This window comes from Spinacia oleracea, chromosome 2 (genome assembly GCF_020520425.1).
Source record: "Spinacia oleracea cultivar Varoflay chromosome 2, BTI_SOV_V1, whole genome shotgun sequence".
NCBI lineage: Eukaryota > Viridiplantae > Streptophyta > Magnoliopsida > Caryophyllales > Amaranthaceae > Spinacia > Spinacia oleracea.
The window spans coordinates 32,750,478-32,771,727 of NC_079488.1; the positions used below are offsets into that span (position 1 = coordinate 32,750,478).

Here is a 21,250-nt window from a genome sequence, read left to right on the forward strand (position 1 = left end):
ACGGAGGTGGTGGAGTGTCCGGATGATGAAGCCGAATCGGCAACGGAAGGTAGACGTCTGGAGGCGGCGGCGACGGAGGCGGTGGACGGTTTGGTGGCGACGGTGGATGGTCTTGGTCCGAGTTGTGGGTTGAAGTGGGTTAGAGGAGGGAGAGAGGGGGTGGGGGAAGTGAAGGAGGGAATGGAATGGGAAAGTGTGGGGGGGGGGGGGGGGGGTGGGGAATGAGTGTAGAAGGTTTTGGGGTAAACTCAATAATGAAAATGGGTAAAGGGAATGAAGAAATAGGCATAACAAACAACAACAAAGGGAATGATATCCTTCCATTCCCATTCCCATTCCCATTCCCTTTGATTATTACCCCCAACCAAACGCCCCCTTAGTGAATATTTAAACTATATGTTTTTTGGGTATGAACAAAATATTCTTTGTATTTGAACTACAATATATTGGCGAGAAATTCCGAGTTAATCTCAGTGATTGGAAAAAATTTCCAATCAAATGGCATTTTCGTAAATATTATGCCCGAAAACTGTATATGGTATAATGTTAAGTGTTGACTGTACATTTGTAGGTATTGACTGTATATTTGTAGTTATTGACTGCATATTACTCGGTGTTGATTGTATACCACTTGTCGTTGACTGTATATTTTATGATTGCTGATGAATTACTAAAATACAATATTGTTTATTGGTAATTCATTGACTGTATATTTATAGTTGTAGATTGTTTATTAGTAGAAGCTTATTGTATATTGTGAGCTGTTGACTGTATATTATATAGTTGTTGTTGTGTTATGAAAATACAATAATGACCGTACATGTGGTTCACATTTGATGACATGTCACTGAACTTTAACCCACATTTAATGGCATTTTCGTAATAAAATCATCAATTATTTACGAAAATGCCATTTGATTGGAAATTTTTTCCAATCAATGAGATTAACTCGGAAAGGCTCTATATTGGCTATATATTCTTTGTATTTGAACACAATATATTCTTTGGGTATATTTTTTGGCTATATATTATTTGAGTATGTGTTCATTCAAAAATAGGTTCATAGTGAATGTTCTACACCCGAGTGCATAAACCATATTTTGTTGCACGAGATACCCGAGTCCAACACGGAGATATAATTGTAGGAGTATAAATAATACTCCTATTTGAAGTCAAATCATCTCTTTACAGCAACGACTTGTGATTCCATTCAGAACCCAGAATAAGCAACTTTATCCTACAAATTCAATCATCATCCCCTTACATTCATCTCTATCTGGTTATTTGTATTTCCACAAATCATCCTAAATTCTCAATTACAATTTCTGAAGTTTAGGAACACCCCTCAATCAATTTCTCTTTGTTGAGTTTCACAATTTCTTACTACGGCCGACCATCATCATCATACCCAATTCTTCTTGTTTTTCTAATTCAATCAAAACCATCCCATATTCCCAATTAATTTCTTGCAATGGCTATAAAAATTTCATCATACCCAATTCTTTGCGCTTCTTTCAATCAAGATTACAGGTAATTTAATTCTCAGTTTTTCATATTTTCTACTTCAATTTGTATAAATTCTCTTTCAATATTAATGGGTGTTCTCTATTTTCCTCTTATTTTGGGATAAATGAAGTTACTTTGCTGTGGGAACAAAGCTTGGGTTCAAAATATTTGATGCTGATACTCTCAGGCTATGTTATGAAAAAAGTAATTTTCTATCTTTGTAGTTTTAATTTCAGAACTATTGACAAAATTAGTTGAATTCTAGTGTTGTAAATTGATAAAATATGTATCATTGACAAAACATTTGGTCCTGAGTTCTGCTGCTGAATGTCAGCAACTTGCAAAAATATAATTGACATAAATATAATTGCTGATGTATTAGATGTGAATGAACTGAATGGCATTACAATTTTATAATTGACATAAATATAATTGAATGAGAGCATTTATGTTAATCTTTTTATGCATTGAGTATAAAAAACAAGGCTTTCTTTAGATCATCTAAGCTTAGTGTTGGGGCTAAAAACCCTAATTTCAGTGATCATTTGATGCAGAAACTCATAGATAGTGTTTTTAACTTAATTTTGTCTGTTTGTTAGATATTGGTGCTTTCAATATTGTTGAAATGCGCTTCAGTTCAAGTCTTCTTGCTATTGTTGGAGCTGGTGAACAGGTTATTTTCATTCGATTTTGACACACATAAGTTGGTCAGCTAGTATGCCTTTTAATATATATAATTAGGTTGTTAATTTGCTCCTGTGGTTTCACTCAGCCAGCCCTATCTCCACGCCGCCTCTGTTTGTTTAACACTACAACTGGAGCTCCTCTTCAAGAACTGAACTTCTTGACTTCAATTCTTGCTATTCGTTTGAATAAGTCGAGGTGAGTGATCTCAAATTCTTGTGAGTTTATTATACGGTTGCCTGAATTTCTTTTGCATTGAATCTTTTCTATTGCTAGCTTCTGATAGTTGGGCTTAATATTCTTTGAAAAGCTCACTGATGTAAAAATTGGAACTTCGCTGATAAGATATTTTTTGACATACTGGTGTAAGAGTTCAAGTTTCCTTGACTTGTAGTTGAAGTTATCGTAGAAGAATCGATACTAATAGTAATTGTGAAAATCTAATCAATTAGTTGATAAATGTATATGATGAGAATTGAGAAACTCATCAACTAAACACATGATTTTTGTAATACTGTAAACATTGTGATAAATTTTCCCTAAAATGATGCAAGGAAGACTTATCCAACAGATTATTTTGGTGCATGTTTCTGTTACTTTGGTTATCGTAACCTTTGGTCCCGTATGTGGCATTTGGGTAGCAAGGTAATATTGGTGTACACTGCTTCCAATGCAATTTATACACCTACAAATTTTGGTTCCTTAATCCTTTCATGCTTTAACCTTCCCTTGTCTTTGTTGTTTGATTGACATTTCTTATGTATCCTGTTGCTCTGACTGTATTGTACCTTGGGATCAACGAATCCAATGCTTGTATATGTTGGTGTCTTGCAGAAACTGAATTCATTTTTAACCTTCATTTGTTGTTCTCCAATAACCAATTAATGGATACATCCATGCTGAACTCTAATGATCTTCGCTCATTTTTTGATATGCTGTTGCTAATGTATCAGTATCCTGCAGACTGATTGTTTTGCTGCTAGACAAGACATTCATTTACGACATCAACAGTCTTGCAATTTTAAGCACTATTGATACTGTGCTGAATCCAAAAGGTACGATGATGATTTAAAGTTTCATGACTATCTGACTATTGCTACCAAGGATGCATTATTTGTGTTTAGATATGCAAACAGTGTTACATGTCTCACAGAATCTGCCAGCATGCTAGGGTTCTCTAAGGTAAAGATGTTGTATAGAACTCTTAGCATCAAGATGAACTGACACCACCAACCAAAAATGGTTGATCTTGGAATCTAGGAGACATCTTAAGTTGTAGTGGCTTATATGTAGTATCATCTCCTCATCCTCCTTTTCAATTCTAGAAAATTAGTTTGATGCTTTCTCTTGCCTGAACTGCTTAGCTTCTGTGGATTTAGTTGCTCACAATATTGTTAGTCAAAAATTTAAAACTAGGCAAACATTTTGAGAGAGAGGTAGTGAATAAACTATAACATTGTCTTTCTGGAGGAATACAAAATATGAACAAATTCCTTGGCTTTTCATTGTATTCATATTCTGTTAATATCTTCCTTGCAGGGTAGTCACCTCTTTTCATGTATCAGTCCTTCTTGGTGTTTTACAATTTGGCTCGGCTTTGTCAATGGTTTCTAAAGGGTCAAATATTTTTCTGTATTGAATGTTTTGAAAAAAAACATGGTTCACTAATGCCTACATGGTTATGTCAGGTCATGAATATTAAGTGGAATGCCAGACATGCTATAAGTACATGTTAGTATTTGGAAGTTGCTAAACTAGTAGTGTCATGTATAGAAGACTTTCTAGGTAGTTTCGAAGAGTCAAACACACAATGGTTGTTTTTGTTGAGGCGTTTCCTTTTTCCCAGGTATTTTCTTTTTCCTTTGGGAAGGGAGAATATGCTTTTGGAAAGGGAGAATATGTGCTTGTGTATTAAATAGAATTAATAAAAACTTCTCATAGTTAAGCATGTATAGTCTAATCTTTGAATTTTTATATTAGGCCTTTGCACATTCTCCCATAGCCTTGATGCTTGCTTCTTGGCTCTTCCAGCAAGTACAACTAAAGGATCCGTGTTAGTTTACAATGTTACGGAGCTTCAGTCCCTCTGCGAGGTTGGCAAAATCACATTATGTTTTACTTTCTTATTCCACTAAGAAATTCATATTTAATTCCTGGTTCCTTGGTCCAGCATGTTGATTTTTCATCTTTATTGAAATACATTTGTAAAGATGTGTGACTAAAGTTAGTGTAGTGTGTTTTGGCCTCTCTAATCGACTTTGGAAAAGAATGCAATTGAAACCCTTGTTTACATAGTTCTACTATAAGGAATGATAATTGTACCCCGTTCTACAATAGGACTATTATTTGAAGGTCTGTTGAAGTTCGGGTTATTCTTATGAATTTTCCTTTTATTTGGTCTATTATGATAGAAAGCAAGATAATCTCTTAAATTCATTACACTTTTTCTTTGTTGAATAAGTTATGTTGAGCGTGTTGACACATACATAAATGTGTACATGTGGAATATATGAGATTTCACCTTTAAAATTAGAGTAGACCCAAATACTCTATTGACAACAACTTAAAGTACTGGTGCTACACAACTTTCAGACTTGTTGGTTAACAGTATAAAAAACTCTTGAATGAGCCATTTACAACACTGAAAGGCATAAATGCATGAGGTTTCTTGTAGTTTCTCTGCATTCTTAATTTTGTGTTTTTTAATGTGTTGTATAACTTATACTTCCTCCATTTTTTTTTAATTGCACCATCTGTGATTTCACGCTTGCCAATGCACTATTTTAACCACTAATATCTCTCATTATACATTTTAAAAAGTTACAAAAATTTGATAATTTGAAAGTATATTTCGAGACGAATCTAACAAGATCCCACATGAATATATTTTTCCTTACGTATAAATCACAAAAAATAACTATATAAGAATATGTGAATAGTGCTAAAACCAAGATGGTGCAATTATTAAAAAATGGAGGAAGTATAAGCTAATTATGGATGTACATGCATTATCACTTTTGTTCTATTCAGTATACTGTTGACATGCATTGTCACTCTTGTTCTATTCTGTATATTGCTGACACACAAGTGAAATAGAATTTTATGCTAGTGTCTAGCTATGAAGCTTTTGGCTATTGTATTATTCTTTGGTTCCGTTTTAGTTAGATATTGTTTGGTACAGATAGATGCTCATCTTTCACCATTGGCTGCAATGATTTTTTCCTCCGAGGGAACATTCCTGGCAACGGCATCAAAGCAAGGAACCATGGTTAGAGTTCATACAATACCTGAAGGGATAAAGGTAAGTTTAATGTAATTCCGAGGCCAATGGAAGGTCTTTATCTTAATCAATTCATGTCATCTTGCTATGTTGCCATTGTTAATCTAGTTCTCATTTACATATGGTTTAAAAATTGAAAAGGTTGAGAGTTGGCTTGATATTCACAACATTAAAGAACTACCGGAAATCAACATTGTGTGTCAAACCATCAATCACTTTGTATTAATGCTATACTTAATTGATGGTTATATTGTGGGAAATGATTAAACAAGGAATAATAATAATGTAAGAAATTGTGTTTTTGTTATTATTTTTATATATATTTACAAAACATAATGTCACATTATATAGTAACTCATTATCTATTTAACTAATGGGTTACAATTATTTTGTATATCAATCATTCAATTAATAAACACAATTTAACTGATGGGTTACAATTATTTTGTATATCAATCATTCAATTAATAGCATAGCTATATATAGTAAGTATCAATTTTAACACTCCTCCTTGACACTTAATTCTGGCATCCCAAGCTTGAGTCTTAGTTCTTCTAACTTTTATTTGGTAATGCCTTTGTGAATATATCAGCGAGTTTCTCTTGTGTAGGGCAATACTCTAACTTTATTTCACCTTCTCTTTGGGACTTTCTCACAAAGTGATACTTAATTTTGAAGTGTTTAGTTCTTTTGTGACATACAGGATTCCTTGCAATAGCAATTTCTGACATGCTGTCACAAAGTAATTTTGTCGGAATATATTGTTCTTTCCCCATATCTTTGAGCACTTTCCTTAACCAAATTGCTTGATTCACAACTGCACACGCAGCTATGTACTCTGCTTCAGCTGTTGATTGAGCAACATTATCTTGTTTTTGTGATTGCCATGAGAATATTCCACTTCCTAGAGTAAATGCATAACCTGACGTACTTTTCATATCATCAATAAATCCACCCCAATCACTATCAGAGTACCCAACTAATTCCGAACTTTTAGTTGGTTTGTTATAGATACCTAATTCTTTAGTGCCTTTTAGGTACCTTAAAACTCTCTTTGCAGCGGAATAGTGAAGTTGATTGGGGTTTTGCATAAACCTTGATAAAAAACTTGTAGAAAATATAAGATCAGGTCTTGAAGCTGTGAGATATAACAAGCATCCAACGATACCCCTATAAATGCTAGGATTAGCCTTTTCAGCTCCATCTTCTTTAGAAAGTTTTTCATTTATAACTAGTGGTGTTAGACATAACTTTGCACTTATCCATCTTGAATTTCTTTAGGATAGCTTCTGCATACTTTCTCTGTGTTATAAAGATGCCTTCATTTGTTTGCTTTACTTCTAAACCAAGGAAGAAGTTCATTAAGCCTAGATCTGTCATTTCAAATTCTTGTTTCATATGCTTCTTGAAGTCGGCAATCATTGCTTCATTATTTCCCGTGATGATTAAATCATCAACATATAGGGATAAAATCATCAAATCTGATTTTGTATGCTTTACGTACAAAGTGGGTTCACTTGGACTTCTTTCAAATCCAAACTTCAGCAAGTATTCATCAATTCTGCTGTACCAAGCTCGTGGAGCTTGTTTTAACCCGTATAGCGCTTTCTTAAGCTTATAAACTTGATTTTCTTTTCCTTCTGGTTGTTCGACATGTATCTCTTCTTGGAGATAGCCATTTAAGAATGCGGACTTTACATCCATCTGGAAAATATTCCATTTATGTTGAGCAGCTAAGGCAATTAAAATTCTTTTTGTATCATGTCTCGCGACAGGAGCAAATGTCTCGGTGTAATCAGTACCATATTGTTGAGAGTATCCTTTTACAACGAGCCTTGCTTTGAACGTTTGAATTGAGCCATCTGGATTAAATTTGGTTCTATAGGCCCACTTGACTCCAACTACATCTTTATGTTTTGGTCTCTCTATGAGATCCCAAGTACTAATTTTTTTCAATCATTTTTAGCTCCTCCTTCATCGCATTTCTCCACTCTTGATGTTTTGAAGCTTCAATATAGTTGTTAGGTTCATAAACAGCAAGATAACATGATTCAAATTGAACTTTGGTGACTTGAGCCGATGCATTATCTTTATATAAGTCAGCTACAAGTTGTTTACCTCTTGGTCCTGTAGCATTTACAGAATCTGGAGAAGATTCGGCATTATTTGGAGTTCTAGGAGATCCATGTGGCGTTCTAGGAGAATTTGATGGTGACATATCCCGTGGAATTTCATTATTGTTATTTTGCCCTTGTGTTTCATTGTTCTCGAAAACATTCCAAGGTATTGCAGGTTGCCTTTCCACTTTTTCTTCATCCCAGTTCCAGTAGGAGTTCTCATCCACTTCCACGTCTCTAGTGATTGCCAACTTTCGTGTCTTCAAATTTAAAAGACGATAACCTTTGGATTGCGAGCTGTATCCTAGAAAGATGCCACGTTCTGCCTTCTCTTGTAATTTGTGTCTCTTTTCTGCAGGAACATGTATGTAGCATAAAGTTTCTCGCCTGTCCATGCTTCACATGGTGTTTTATCCCTCACTGCCTTAGTTGGACATCTATTCAGAAGATAGCCCAAAATCTTTTTGGTATTTTCTTCTCAAAAAGCATACATCGTGCCATTTCCATAACTGTTCTATTCTTACGTTCAGATACACCATTTTGTTGTGGTGTATACCCAACCGTAAGCTGATGTGTAATGCCTTCATCGTCACAAAAGTTATCAAACACATTTGATGTGTATTCGTTACCTCTATCGGATCGAATTCTTTTCATTCTACATGCACTTTGATTTTCAACCATGGCTTTGAATTTCTTGAAAATAGTTGGTACTTCAGAACGTTCTTTGAGAAAATATACCCATTGCATCCTTGTGAAATCATCTATAAATAGGATGAAATATTTGTTGTTCTCATCAGTGGGTGTCCTCATAGGACCACATACATCGGTATGTACCAACTCAAGTTTCTCTTTTGCCCTCCATGCTTGATTATGTGGGAATGACTCTCTATGCATCTTCCCCAACTGACACCCTTCACAAACCTGTTTTTCTAAGGTCACGAGTGGCAGATCTCTAAGCATATTATTTCTATGGAGAAGTTGTAAAGCATGAAAGTTATAGTGGCCTAGCCTTTTGTGCCATAACCAAGAGTCATCATGCTCCATTCTATTTACTTCTTCTTTTGGGTTTTTCCATAAAAGAGGAAAATTCTTATTTTGCATTTGAACTTGGGCAATCTCTTTCCCTTGTTGATCATAGATGTTGCATGAATTCCCCTCAAAATTAATGGAGTATCCATTTTGCATCATCTGGGGAACACTCAACAAATTTGAAGCAACAAACAAGAAATTTTTAATATAACGTGCTCCCTTCTTTGTTTGTACCGCTATCGTTCCTTTGCCTTTTGCCTCTATAATGGAGCCATCGCCCATTCTAACTGGAGTGTACACGGAAGTATCAATGTCAATGAACATGCATTCATTGTTTGCCATGTGATTTGTGCAACCACTATCAATTAGCCACACGTCTTTGTTGGTTCCTATTGAGGATTGACATGCAACAAATAGTTGATCTTCAAACATTCCACTTTCAGAAACATGCTTTGGCCTGTTGGTCTTTAAACCAACAATCTTTTTGTTCATGGCCGAACTTTTTGCAAATATTACACGGTATTTTGTCTTTATTCCAGCAATTTTTCTCTATGTGGTTTGTTTTATTGCATATTCCACAAGGTGAAAATTTTCCTTTGTCTTATAATTTTTTAAGTTTTGTGATCTTTGTTTATTTTTTGCCTGAAAAGCACCCTCCGATGAACCTTCGTTTCTACCGGAGGTCTTTTGTTCATGTGCTTGTAAAGACCCAAATAACTCTTGAGGAGATAATTTATCGAGATCTTTGGACTCTTCTATAGCAGTGACAATAAAATTGAATTTACCATCAAGACTGCAAAGTACTTTGTTAACAATCCTTTTATCGGAAATATCATCACCATAGATTTTCATTTGGTTTACTAGATCTATGATTCTAGACGTGTAATCTTTCATTGATTCAGATTGCTTCATTTTTAAGTTCTCAAAGTCTCTACGAAAATTTTGTAGTTTAATAGCTCTTACCTTTTCCGAGCCATGAAAATTTTCTTGGAGAGTATCCCACAACTCCTTTGCCGAAGTAGTGTTTATGATTCGTGGAAAAATCGTCTCTCCAATAGAAGAATGAAGATATGCAGTTGTTTTTGCATTCTTCATGGTTTTCTCTTTTACTAAACTTTGTTGTTCAGTAGTTGATTGTTTGTCCAGATGGTTCAGGAAGAATATATCCTTGTTCAACTATTTCCCATACGTCTAGAGCAGTCAACAAAGCCTTCATTTTGATGCACCAAAAATCGTAATTTTCTCCTGCGAAAAGTGGTGCATAAGGATTGCTGAACTAGATGAAGCCATGCTTCAAATTAGGCTAACAAAAAAGTAGGCCCGAAAGATCAAGATAGCTCTTGATACCACCTGATGGTTATATTGTAGGAAATGATTAAACAAGGAATAATAATAATGTAAGAAATTGTGTTTTTGTTATTATTTTTATATATATTTACAAAACATAATGTTACATTATATAGTAACTCATTATCGATTTAACTAATGGGTTACAATTATTTTGTATATCAATCATTCAATTAATAGCATAGCTATATATAGTAAGTGTCAAATTTAACATTAATTCAAAATAGGCAGGTCACACGCCCACCTCCCCGCTCGAAACTTCAATCTATTGCGCAATCAATTTCCATACCTTGTTATTGGTGGGTTATCGAAAGTTCTTAGTGTCACTTTCAGCTTGTTCAAGTAGCTTTTTTTTTATAGTCCCCAATCATTATGATACTACTTTGTTTTCTCCAAATACATGTGTATCATGTCTTTAATTCTCTAGGTTTATTCAGAATCAATTTCCTTAGTTTGAGGGTCAATCTTTCTTGAATAATCAATGTCTATTCAATAATTTTTTCTTTTAAAACCATGACAAGCACCAAGAAAACATCAAAATACAGATGTAAAAAAGTGTATTAATTTCCCATGAGCACCTATTATTGTGCTATAGATACCTCTTTTTAGCTATGCGTGGTGAGTTTCCTCACTACACTCTAAGTGAAGAAGGAATGTTGAGTTGGAAGAGAACACAAATGGTGCCTATTTATAGGCCATCATTCCCTAAGTCTAAAATATTCACAACTTAGAATATTATGTACAATTCCAACAAAGAAATGCCTACACACTTTTTAGAATGTTCCTACCTCTAAGGGAACTTCCTATACAAGGAGGTACCCAGACCCTTCTAGATTTATACAAAAATATACAATAGTGTTCTAGACTTCCCCTATCTAGAACCTTCAACACACATTCATGCTAGAATCCTCGAGAGTTCACCGCACAAGAAGCTTCTGGGTTCATCCGAGACTGATCTGCTGCAAACGGGCCTTTCCAGGTATGATCTGGGAAATCCTGTCCGACCATCATCTTCAGTGGGTCAGAAGTGGTGGGGCCCCCAAGTTACAACCCAAATGGATATCGTTTGGCCCACCAAATGGCCCATTATTTAGTTACTGTCAATGTGGTGTTCACCGGAAGTTTGTAGCCTTTCCAGAACAGTCATCTATAGGGGAGTGTTGTTCCTGAGCAGCCCATGGGCGCCCCCTAGGCCAAGATGCTGCCTGCCTGCCCAGTGATGCCTAGTAACTCACATGACCATGCGATGGTGCTTGGAGACGACCGATGACATTGGACTGGAATCTAATGGACCAGTTCATGGTTGCAGTATGTTGTGCCCTGTTGTAGCAACAGTTGAACAAGCATGTAGACGGGATCTACACCTAACCATTGCTGGGATTTCTTTCTTTAAAAAAAACAAAAATCCTTTTCATATTTACGCAAACTCAGGTTCCTATCAATTTCTTCGCTTTCCTTCGAGGAAGACGGTGTAATATGTGGGGCTTGAGCAATTCAAGGAGAACTTCTAATAATTTCATGTTACCAGTCTTGTGGAATAGGAGAAGACATTGAAGAAAACAAATATTAGCAGTCAATATGGTAATTAATGTACAATGTCTTACACTGGGCTCTCCAAAGTCTGATTTTTGTAACAATATTTATTTCTATGAATAAATGGGATTTGTGGGAAGTAGTCTATTTGAGACTCGAGAAGTTGAGATACAAAATTGTCGATGAGTAGTTGACTAGTGATGAAAGTAGTGGAATGAATTACAAGAATGAGGAAGGAAAAGAATTCAGTGTGGGACTAATGTAGAAAGAGGGGTGGGTTAGGCCCGGGTAAACTGGTTCATCCTATATGGTTTTGCTTCATGGGTCAATTTAAATAAAAATGTTGTCGATTGAAGCCAAAATAAACCATTGTAGCCAGTTTTTGGGTTAGGCCTGAATCCTCCTGATCCATGATAGTTCCAGGTTTTCAGGTGGCCTAGGCCTGGACTGCCAATTCACCATGCTTAGGAAGGAGAATCAGAACATCATTTCATATTACTGTGAATCTTAAATTTTCTATGTGCAATTCTGGTAACATAAGCAGAAACAACTCAACAAGAGTTAAAAATAGTAAGCATCTTGCCTAGTCTATCATGATGATGGTTTAGTCAGCTGTGCTCGGAAGAGAACTAATATCACTAGGTGGTGACTTTTATTAAAACTTCATCGACCTGATACCTTGAACTCTACAGGAAATTAGAAGCTCGTGACTTCCTTGGCATGTACTACTCAAAAAGAGATTAAAAATTTGTTGCCACCAATCACCAAGTCTTAATAATATTGCAATGAACAGAGATGGTCTGCAGCTTGTTGGATATTGCCAGGGTTGATAAGCATCATGCTTGCATTTCATTTGTCCATGCATGTTCTGTGATTCTTTGGCTTTTGTTCTTGCACTAATTCTTAAATGGACTTGGTCCACAGTAAATTTATTGTGGACCATGCCTAAAAGGAAAAGTTAACAACTTTGATTCTAATGTATTTTGACGTGTTTATTAAAATTATTATGAAAAAATATCAAATTGGTGTCGTTAGTACATGTTATGCTTGAATAATTTTAATAAACACGTCAAAATACATTAGAATTGGTGTTTAATTTCTTATGGTCCCTATGTGAACAATAAAGGTAACTATTTAGGTAAAATAGGTGCTAGAGTAAATTGTTGACTTTGGATCCACAATAATATTATTGTGGACCAGGTCCACGCAAGAATAATCCCTGATCTTGATAAGACATTGTGACAATAATTTTGATTATCTAATATTTGGTACAACTGTGTGCGTGCGCCACATGACAACATAATCTTTTAGTCACTGTAGTTCATGGCATAATATTCTCTCGATAAGACACTGTGTTGATAATTATGATTATCCATTAATTCGGGCAAGCTGTGCAACTGCGATCCCATGACGATGTACATCACAATTGATTTGAATCTTCTAGTCTCTGTAGTTCATGGCATACACTCTGAATGTGTAGTGGCAAAGAGGGTATCTCCTATTCTATACTTCTTCCGTTCTTATTTACATGACACAATTTCCTTTTAGGGAAATTCCTTTTTAGTTGACACAGTTCTATTATGGGAAAGTTTTGTATAGTACATTGTCATATTTAACCTCACTTTTTTGGTGATTTGGTGAAAGTGATGGTTGGTTGGTTGTTGTTATGGGGCACTTTTATCCTTTAACTTTCTCTTTTACCCCTCCTTAATATGTGTGCCAAAATCAATTGTGTCATGTAAGTAAGAACGGAGGAACTATTAAGCTGCTTTTTTATTACTATAAATTTGGATTTAAGTCCCAACCTTACTCTATAGTGCTTGTTTTAGATTAAAATGTTGCTTTTTCTTTTGTGCTCGTGTAATACAATGTTTCAATGTTTCTTATGTATATATGCTTAACCTTATTATCTTTCTTGTCAGTGTTTCAGTTTTCGTAGGGGGGCCTATCCTTCCACAATTTTCTCCTTGTCCTTTGGTTCGTCTATGAAACTCCCTGATTTTCTTGTAGCCACAAGCTCCGCAGGCTCTCTTCACTTATTCATGCTTGGATCTGCCTCTAATCAAAGGTAGATTCAGAAGACTTTCTATCACTTCCTTACTCCATTGCTCGATTTTATTTTTCCTTTTTCAGTTGGTGTCTTTATTTATGTTTTCATTGGAAAACCTTGTCCACTTTTATGTTGTTCTATTGCTCAATCATGGGTGTTGTAATCTTAAGAGACTGTTTTCTACCATATTTTATTGATTATTTTAGTCAACTTCAACATGTTTTCTTTCTCTTAATACCCTAGTATTTCATCTTCTTGAATGTAGGCTTTGTTTAAAGATCATTCAATGTTTTTTTGTGTGTGTTTGAGTTATATCTACTGCTCTATCTGGTATGATCCTATGAATATCTTGCTGCTTGTGTTTCCTTTCTTCTTATTGAATTCTTCTAAAGGGTAAACATTAAGAAATGCATGGAGTATTCTAAAGTTCACGAGGGTTACCTCAATTACTAAATGATGAGGTTTCTTTTCCAGTTGTCTCATGTGTATGCATATTGTTAAAGTATATTATTGAGGGGAAAAGATAATGTTGTGTTTTATTCGTGGGCATATACGCCTCTATTTATATTACAAACTAGATATCCTACTCTTCGTAGGTTTCCGAAGTCATATAGACTTCTATCTTATATCATACAGCTCAGATATAACACAACTCTACCACATACAATATTCTATCCTCTAGGATAACTACAATATCCTGAATACATATTCTGGTGTATCATGTTTTGTGTGTTTTGAACGGGCTACAAGAAAGGGTGGAAGGAGCCTTTCGAATATTTTGGTGTCTAAGTTTTTTATTGGCACAGACGCACAGTTCTTTGAAAGCATTATAATCAATTCTTTTCCTATTTCTATGTAGCGCTGAAATATTTGTGCAGTTCCACTATGTGAAATGAAAAGTAAGACTATTCTAATTTTAGTTTGCCGTATACGTTTTTCAGGGGAAAGTCAAGTAGTTTCATCGGTGCAATGATACCTAGTGCAATTTTGGATCCAGCTCATCACCATGTTCTTCACAATGCAGTTGCAGAAGGGGTCAAAAGGTGAACATATAGTACAACCATTTTCTGCTATCTTGTTTTATTTATCTGCTGTAATTTTTTTTAATCTTTTTTTGCTATGTAGTGGTCTTGGTAATTTAATTAATCAGAAAGCAATGATTATATTTTTATTTGACCTTGAATGAAATGAGCTAGAAAAATCCACTCTCTACTACTGTAAATCTGTAATAACTTGTTTAAAGGCATAGCAAGGTTTTCGAATAGTTGTTATATGACTTGCAATTTTCTGACCGTAAGGAATCGAGTCGACGGGGATGAAGATGAACTAACTTCTTGAACCCTGAACATTTTGTTGACTTGTTTTCTACATCTCTCATCTGTATTCTACATGCATTATAAATTGATTCCCGTTTTATGTATGAAATTGTTCTCAAGTGAGTGTGTTGTGCAGTAATGCAGTGATACGCAAAGTAGAGAAGATTTCCGATGCTTCTCTGTCTGAAGCTTTTTGCTTCAGGTGAGCCGTATAACTAAAATCTTTAGAGTTGCTTCCTTTTGTCCCTACTTTGGATTTGATTTCTGTTGTATATTAATTAAGTTCATGGAACTAATGCTCCGTTTGTTTTGACGGAAAACACTTTTCCGGAAAATGATTTTCCCATTTTCTTTTGATTGTTTTGTTAAGTGTGGAAAACAAGTTTCTCTAGGGGAAAACCAACTTTCCCTTTAAAAAGAAAGAATGCCACATTTTCCACTCTAATCTTTTACATTTCCTTTTCTCTCCTCTCATTTCCCTTGAAAATTATTTTCCATGCTTTGAAAATATTTTCCGCTGAAACAAATGGAGCCTTAGTATTTCATCACTCCCTTCCGAATAACCTCATTTGGTTGAAGTCATGGAATTTCTTGCTGCAGCTATTATCTATCTCACTTACATATGTCTTTGTTGACATGGCAGGGCAACTATATCTGTAGTTACTCATGACGGTTACTTGAGAGAATACATATTCAGCATCAACCATAAGAACGAATCCTCATGGGCATTGGAGCGGGAGTACAATCTGTTGACTGCCATTTCTGATATTCCCACTGGTTCATGAACCACTTTTGTTTGGTGCTTCCCTCAACTGTGCAGATTATCGATGAACGATACAACCAACCCATGTTCAACTGTCCCCGTACCCGTGTCTTGAAATTTCAACTTTATCAGGTCCGACACTCGCATAAATACCCGTATCCAACACCCGTACTCGGTCCGAGTAACGTTGTCCACTTGTAAATATTCAGAAGGTTGATTCAAAGATAAACTTTCCACTGTACAGAAATCAAGTGTACATCAGTCATCGTACATGTATATATAACAATACTACTAGCTTGTATACTCCCTCCGTCCCTTAATACTCGCACCGCTTTACTTTTCGGGCCGTCCCTTAATATTTGCACCGCTTCTATAAATGGAAAATTATACCAATATATATTATTTCTCACACTTACATACTAACCCCACCTACACCCCTATTCCTTACAAAAATCATTTAAAAATTCATACCCCCACTCACCACTCTCCACCTCTTACACATTTCCCACAACTATATTACAAAAATACCCACTATCAACTAAACCCATTAAATTAATAAGTCAATTTAAATGTCTTAAATTCCACACCGGTCAAACCGGTACGAGTATTAAGGGACGGAGGGAGTATATCTGTGCTACTTCTTGTTTCTATGATAGGTCATGTTAATACGAAATTAAGAAATCCTTCTCACTTTTGCAGGGTTGGTTAAACCTTTTTTTTTTGGGTTCAATTAGAACCAGCAAGGTACTTTACATATGGTAGATTTCGTCCATTTCCCATCTTTAAACTACTACTCATATCAGTACATTTCCTGCTAGTTTTGTGTTTTTCCTTTTGAAAGATGAAATGCACTGTGATGAATATTGCATTTTTCACCAATTAAGTCTTGACTTAGTGGTTAAGACTGAGAGTCTGTGTATGATAGGTCTCAGATTCGAATCAATGAAGAAGAAGAAGAAAAGAGAACGCATTTTTCACTGAAAGTCTGAAACATACTTGATTGGCGACTGCATTATAATAAGATGATGAGCCAAATAGTTGAATGCTAGAGCGCTGGTAATCTGGGTATGGTATAAAGGTATTCCACTCGTTAGATCAACGCAAGAGTATGCTGCATAATAATTGCATAAATGCAGGGACCATAACTCCATAAGGCCTTTACTATATGTGTTATTATGAAGCTGTAGAATAATAAATATTAAAAGTTTACAATATTCTTACTGCATGGCGTAAATTAATTGTGACATTGATTTTGACCCACTTTTGTGAGTAAGATCACACAAAAATGTAATACGCCTCGAGATAGATTTGAAAGGAAGTCAAAGTTTACGTGTAGCAGTTGGGAGCTTGGGGATGGAGAATATTGTTGAGAGTGATGGATAGCTCAGTTGGTTAGAGCTTCCATCCCGGTTCCAGGTGATCCTGAGATCGATTCTCATCCCCGCCCTTGTGGCTCATTCGCATCCAAAAATATATATATATATATATATATATATATATATATATATATATATATATATATATATATATATATATATATATATAAACATGTAAAATTTCTTGTTCATATTGATGAGACAAAACCTTCAAATTTGACTTTTCTCTTTCGAAACTTAAGGCATAAGTAAACCAACACGGCAACAACTTGGTGACTGATAGAGTATAAAACTAATCTTGGGGCTTCAACCATCAGTTTAAGCTTTTAGTTGAGTTGGTCCTCTGACATGGTATCGGAGCCAGCGTGACCAAAAGTCACGAGTTCAAATCTCATCCACCCCTCCTTTCAAAGTGGAATATTTCGCGCTGGGTATGAGGATGCCCATGCTGCATCCACACTTCAAGCCCAAAGGGCTTTTATTGGGGATTCAACCATCGGCTTAAGTTTTTGGTTGAGTTGGTCCTCTGACAGTGACAATTGAGCAATTCACTTACTTTATCATCTATCTATCTATCTATATATTATACTAAAAGAGAGGAAATCAACGTGGTGATGACAAATGTCACTCATTGATTCGCCTCTCTTTTTAATTAAAAAAATTAATTAATTTTTTTTTTTGAGGGAATTAGAATATTTTATTTAAGGAAGTGTATTAATTATTTATTTTGATTACAAATCCTAAAGATTCTGTTGATAATATACATTCTAAAAACATTTTCCGGCAAACAAATCAGTTATATATACGGAATATATATATTTCAGTTGATTATCATATTACGAAATATGTTTTAGCTTAATAGTTCAATATCATATTACAAAGTATGTTTTCAAAGTACGGTTTATGGAATTATTCTCTACAATTTAAAGAAACAATTCCCAAACTCTTCCCACTGTAAGACCACCACCCAAACTAATGCAAATCGATCTATAACATCAAAAACAAAAAAACTAATTCAATACCAACAATGTCGATAATACATAAAAGAGCTCCATTGTTCAACATTAAACAACACGAGTAACAACCGAACAAGGTTGGAAGAAAAGTTGGTTATTTTTATTAGTAGCTGCATAACTCCTGTTTAATATAATCAAACAACTAAGACACTATTTCTTTTTAATAGCGTCTGTTTAATAGAATCAAACAACAAAAGTATTGCATACTAATTATTTACGTTCAAGTAAATTTGAACCTTCTAAACTATTTTGCAAATAGTTTGTCGTATCTAAATAGATTAAACAACACGAGGAACAACCGAACAAGGTTGAAAGATAAGTTGGTTATTTTTATTAATAGCGGCATAGCGCCTGTCTAATAGAATCAAACAACTAAGACACTATTTCTTTTTAATAGCTTCTGTTTAATAGAATCAAACAACAATTAGTATTGCATATACTAATTGTTTACATTCAAGTAAATTTGAATGAAATACTTACTATATCTAAACTATTGCGCAAATATTTTGTCGTATCTAAATAGATTATAACAAAATATCAATATTGCAAATATTGTGCATAAATATAAATTTATTTTTCGTATTTAAGGAAAAATATGCATCTGAAATATATTGTTGGTTGTTATAAATCGTAAATATTGTTTTGATATTGAACATCTTAAAAATTTACATATAAATGTAAATCATCAAGATTCCATTCTTAAAGTTCATATAATTATGTAAACATAAATAAGTATGTTATTTTTCTCAAACTAAAAATCTGGCTACATACTGCTGACAAGTATTCCTGTCTCTTTTATTTGCTCATTTTATAATATAGAAAATTATATTACACATAAATTAATTAATAGATAAATTAGAGTCATACTAGACTGAAAGCATTATATTTCATGGTAACAATGTCTTATCAATATGGAAAATTAATTTAAAAAAATTCAATGTTTTACGTACGTAGGAAATTGACACCTAATATCTTAATTATATGGAGTACTACCTAATAAAATTGTATCTTATCATGTATAATTTTCTTAAATAATATATTATGAATATTTTATTATGGAATACAATTTTATGCAATATCTTTATACACAATAATATCATTGACAACATTACTAACTTATATACATACTTATTTAATCCATTATACAATTTAATGGTACATTCTCACGTCTTTATAGAATGAAAATGAATATCTATACATATTTTTAAAATAAGAATTATAAACAAACATCATATTATTGTTACTAATAATATGTATTGCATAGTAATTTCTTAGAGGGGATAATTTATGTAAGAGTAAAACAGATATGAATCTTAAACTTAAATTATTTTTATATTTGATATATTGTACTACTATAGAAAAACAATTAAAATTTAATGCAAGTTTGCGATAAATTAAAATTAGCTTACCTTCTCTATATATTATAGGAATGAAAACAATTTTTGTCTATCAGGAATGAAAGCATTTTAGTATATACCACTCTTCGTTCTTTTGAGCGCTACTATGTTATTCATATTGACCAAAATCGTGGAATACTCAACAACCAATTTGACAATATAATAATAAGCTGTTAGTTATAATTTGTTAATGGTTGTTTTAATTTTTATTATTAACCTTTTACGAAGTATACAATGGAAAATATCAATGAAATACGAACACCATATCCAAATAAAGTAACTAATATCTAAGATATTATGACTTTACGAGAAATATTATTCTCAATTGCATGACATTATTATCTACAATATCTCCATATAAATATGTTAAATCATAATTAAAATAAAAAACGGTGGAACAGATGTAATGGACATTATATTCATCTGTCTTCGCCCTGTTTAGACGTGAATAAGTAGTGGTTTGATAAGTGATGAATATTTATAGAGATAAAATAATATTCTCCATGGTGACGTGGTGGGTTTGGTTTTGAGTTTTAGCAAATGTAGTTTCTTTCTTCATAAATACAATCCACAAAGTACAACCAATTTTTTAAATTTTATTTTAACCACATAAAAACAAATGGAACCAAAAAAAATGGCGGTAGGGTGCATTTTTTTCACCTCATTTAAAATGAATTTAAATTTATCTAAACTTATTGGATTTGGACTTGATTAAATCTAATAGACCTAATTAACCTTATTGGATATGATTATAACTGATTTCAAAAGAGTAAACTTGAAATAGAGCAAGTAACAAAATGAGGTGGGCAACAAAATGATACGGGTAACACAATAAAAAAAAATGACATAATATCTGAACATATAACTTTATTTTCAAGGGTGAAGAAAACACATATGTAATATAAGTTATAATCATTTGTTTCGAATATTTCCATAATTTTTATAATTAATAAAATATTTTGTTAATAAAATATTTTGTTAATAAAATAAGTTCAATATTCTCAAAAGTGAGTAGATATACTGCACATATTATTTCGTATTTAAATTTTAAAGTTAATATGTAAGGTAAAAGAAATTGCGGAAAAAATGCATTTGTAGTGGGATAATAACTAGAGATGGCCAATGTGGCGTGTTGGATGGCTCATGAGTGAGTTTGGTGGGTCGTGGGGCGGGGATAATTAACACACAAACCTCTGTAGTTAAATCAGAGTGGGTCAAGTCGTGGGTTGTGTCGGAAAAAATGGACAAAGTACATGATGTGTCGTGGGTTACATGGATCGTGGTGAGTTGTGCGTGTCGGGTGGGTCCGATGGGTTTGGTGGGTTACGACAGGTTTAGGCCAGATGTGACTCCAATGAGTCAGGTGTATTAGGTGGGTTTGGTGGGTTTAGACGAGTTTTAGGAATTGATGTGGGTTAGATGGATTTAGAAGATTTTTTAAGCATTAAAAAGTTACAAATTTTATATGAATTTAAATGAATTAATATATGTTATTCACATACTTACATAAATGTGGTTAATGTATATTTAAACAATACAATTATAATTTTTTAGCATTTTAAACATACAAAATAGTTTAAATTAGAAATGGCTCGGTGGGTTGAGTTCGTGTATCGGGTGGGTTTGGTTCGGGTGTTGGGATGGATGGGTCGGGTGTACCGTAGTGGGTTGTGTCGAGTTCGATGGGGTCGGTCGAAATGGGTTGTGTTGAAAAAACTCGACCGACGACACATTGTGTCATGGGTCATAAGTGGGTCCGACCCACGTAATCCACTATGTGTTGTGTCAGGATGGGCTAGGTCAGACCCGACTCATTGTCCATCTCTAATAAAGACT

The 21,250-nt window shown here is 34.1% G+C and overlaps 1 protein-coding gene across 2 annotated transcripts; it reads left to right on the forward strand.

Moving 5' to 3' along the window:
• Nucleotides 1–1,170: 1,170 nt before the first annotated feature.
• LOC110793573 (autophagy-related protein 18b) lies at nt 1,171–15,983 on the forward strand. Of its 2 annotated transcripts, XM_021998462.2 has the most exons (11): nt 1,172–1,530; nt 1,637–1,710; nt 2,106–2,179; nt 2,279–2,388; nt 3,154–3,245; nt 4,171–4,283; nt 5,372–5,491; nt 13,419–13,564; nt 14,488–14,589; nt 14,999–15,064; nt 15,506–15,983. In XM_021998462.2, the coding sequence occupies exons 1-11, from the start codon at nt 1,472–1,474 to the stop codon at nt 15,645–15,647; spliced, it is 1,098 nt and encodes a 365-aa protein (XP_021854154.1). In that variant the 5' UTR covers nt 1,172–1,471; the 3' UTR covers nt 15,648–15,983. The 2 variants fall into 2 exon arrangements, with proteins under 2 accessions (XP_021854155.1, XP_021854154.1); XM_021998463.2 differs by lacking the exon at nt 1,637–1,710 and having other exon boundaries at nt 1,171–1,530.
• Nucleotides 15,984–21,250: the final 5,267 nt, after the last annotated feature.

Coding starts and splice junctions, on each gene's coding strand:
- LOC110793573 (XM_021998462.2), top strand. CDS start 1,472: ATGGCTATAAAAATTTCATCATACCCAATTCTTTGCGCTTCTTTCAAT. Junction 4,284..5,371: donor AGCTTCAGTCCCTCTGCGAG/GTTGGCAAAATC, acceptor TGTTTGGTACAG/ATAGATGCTCATCTTTCACC. Junction 13,565..14,487: donor GGATCTGCCTCTAATCAAAG/GTAGATTCAGAA, acceptor TACGTTTTTCAG/GGGAAAGTCAAGTAGTTTCA.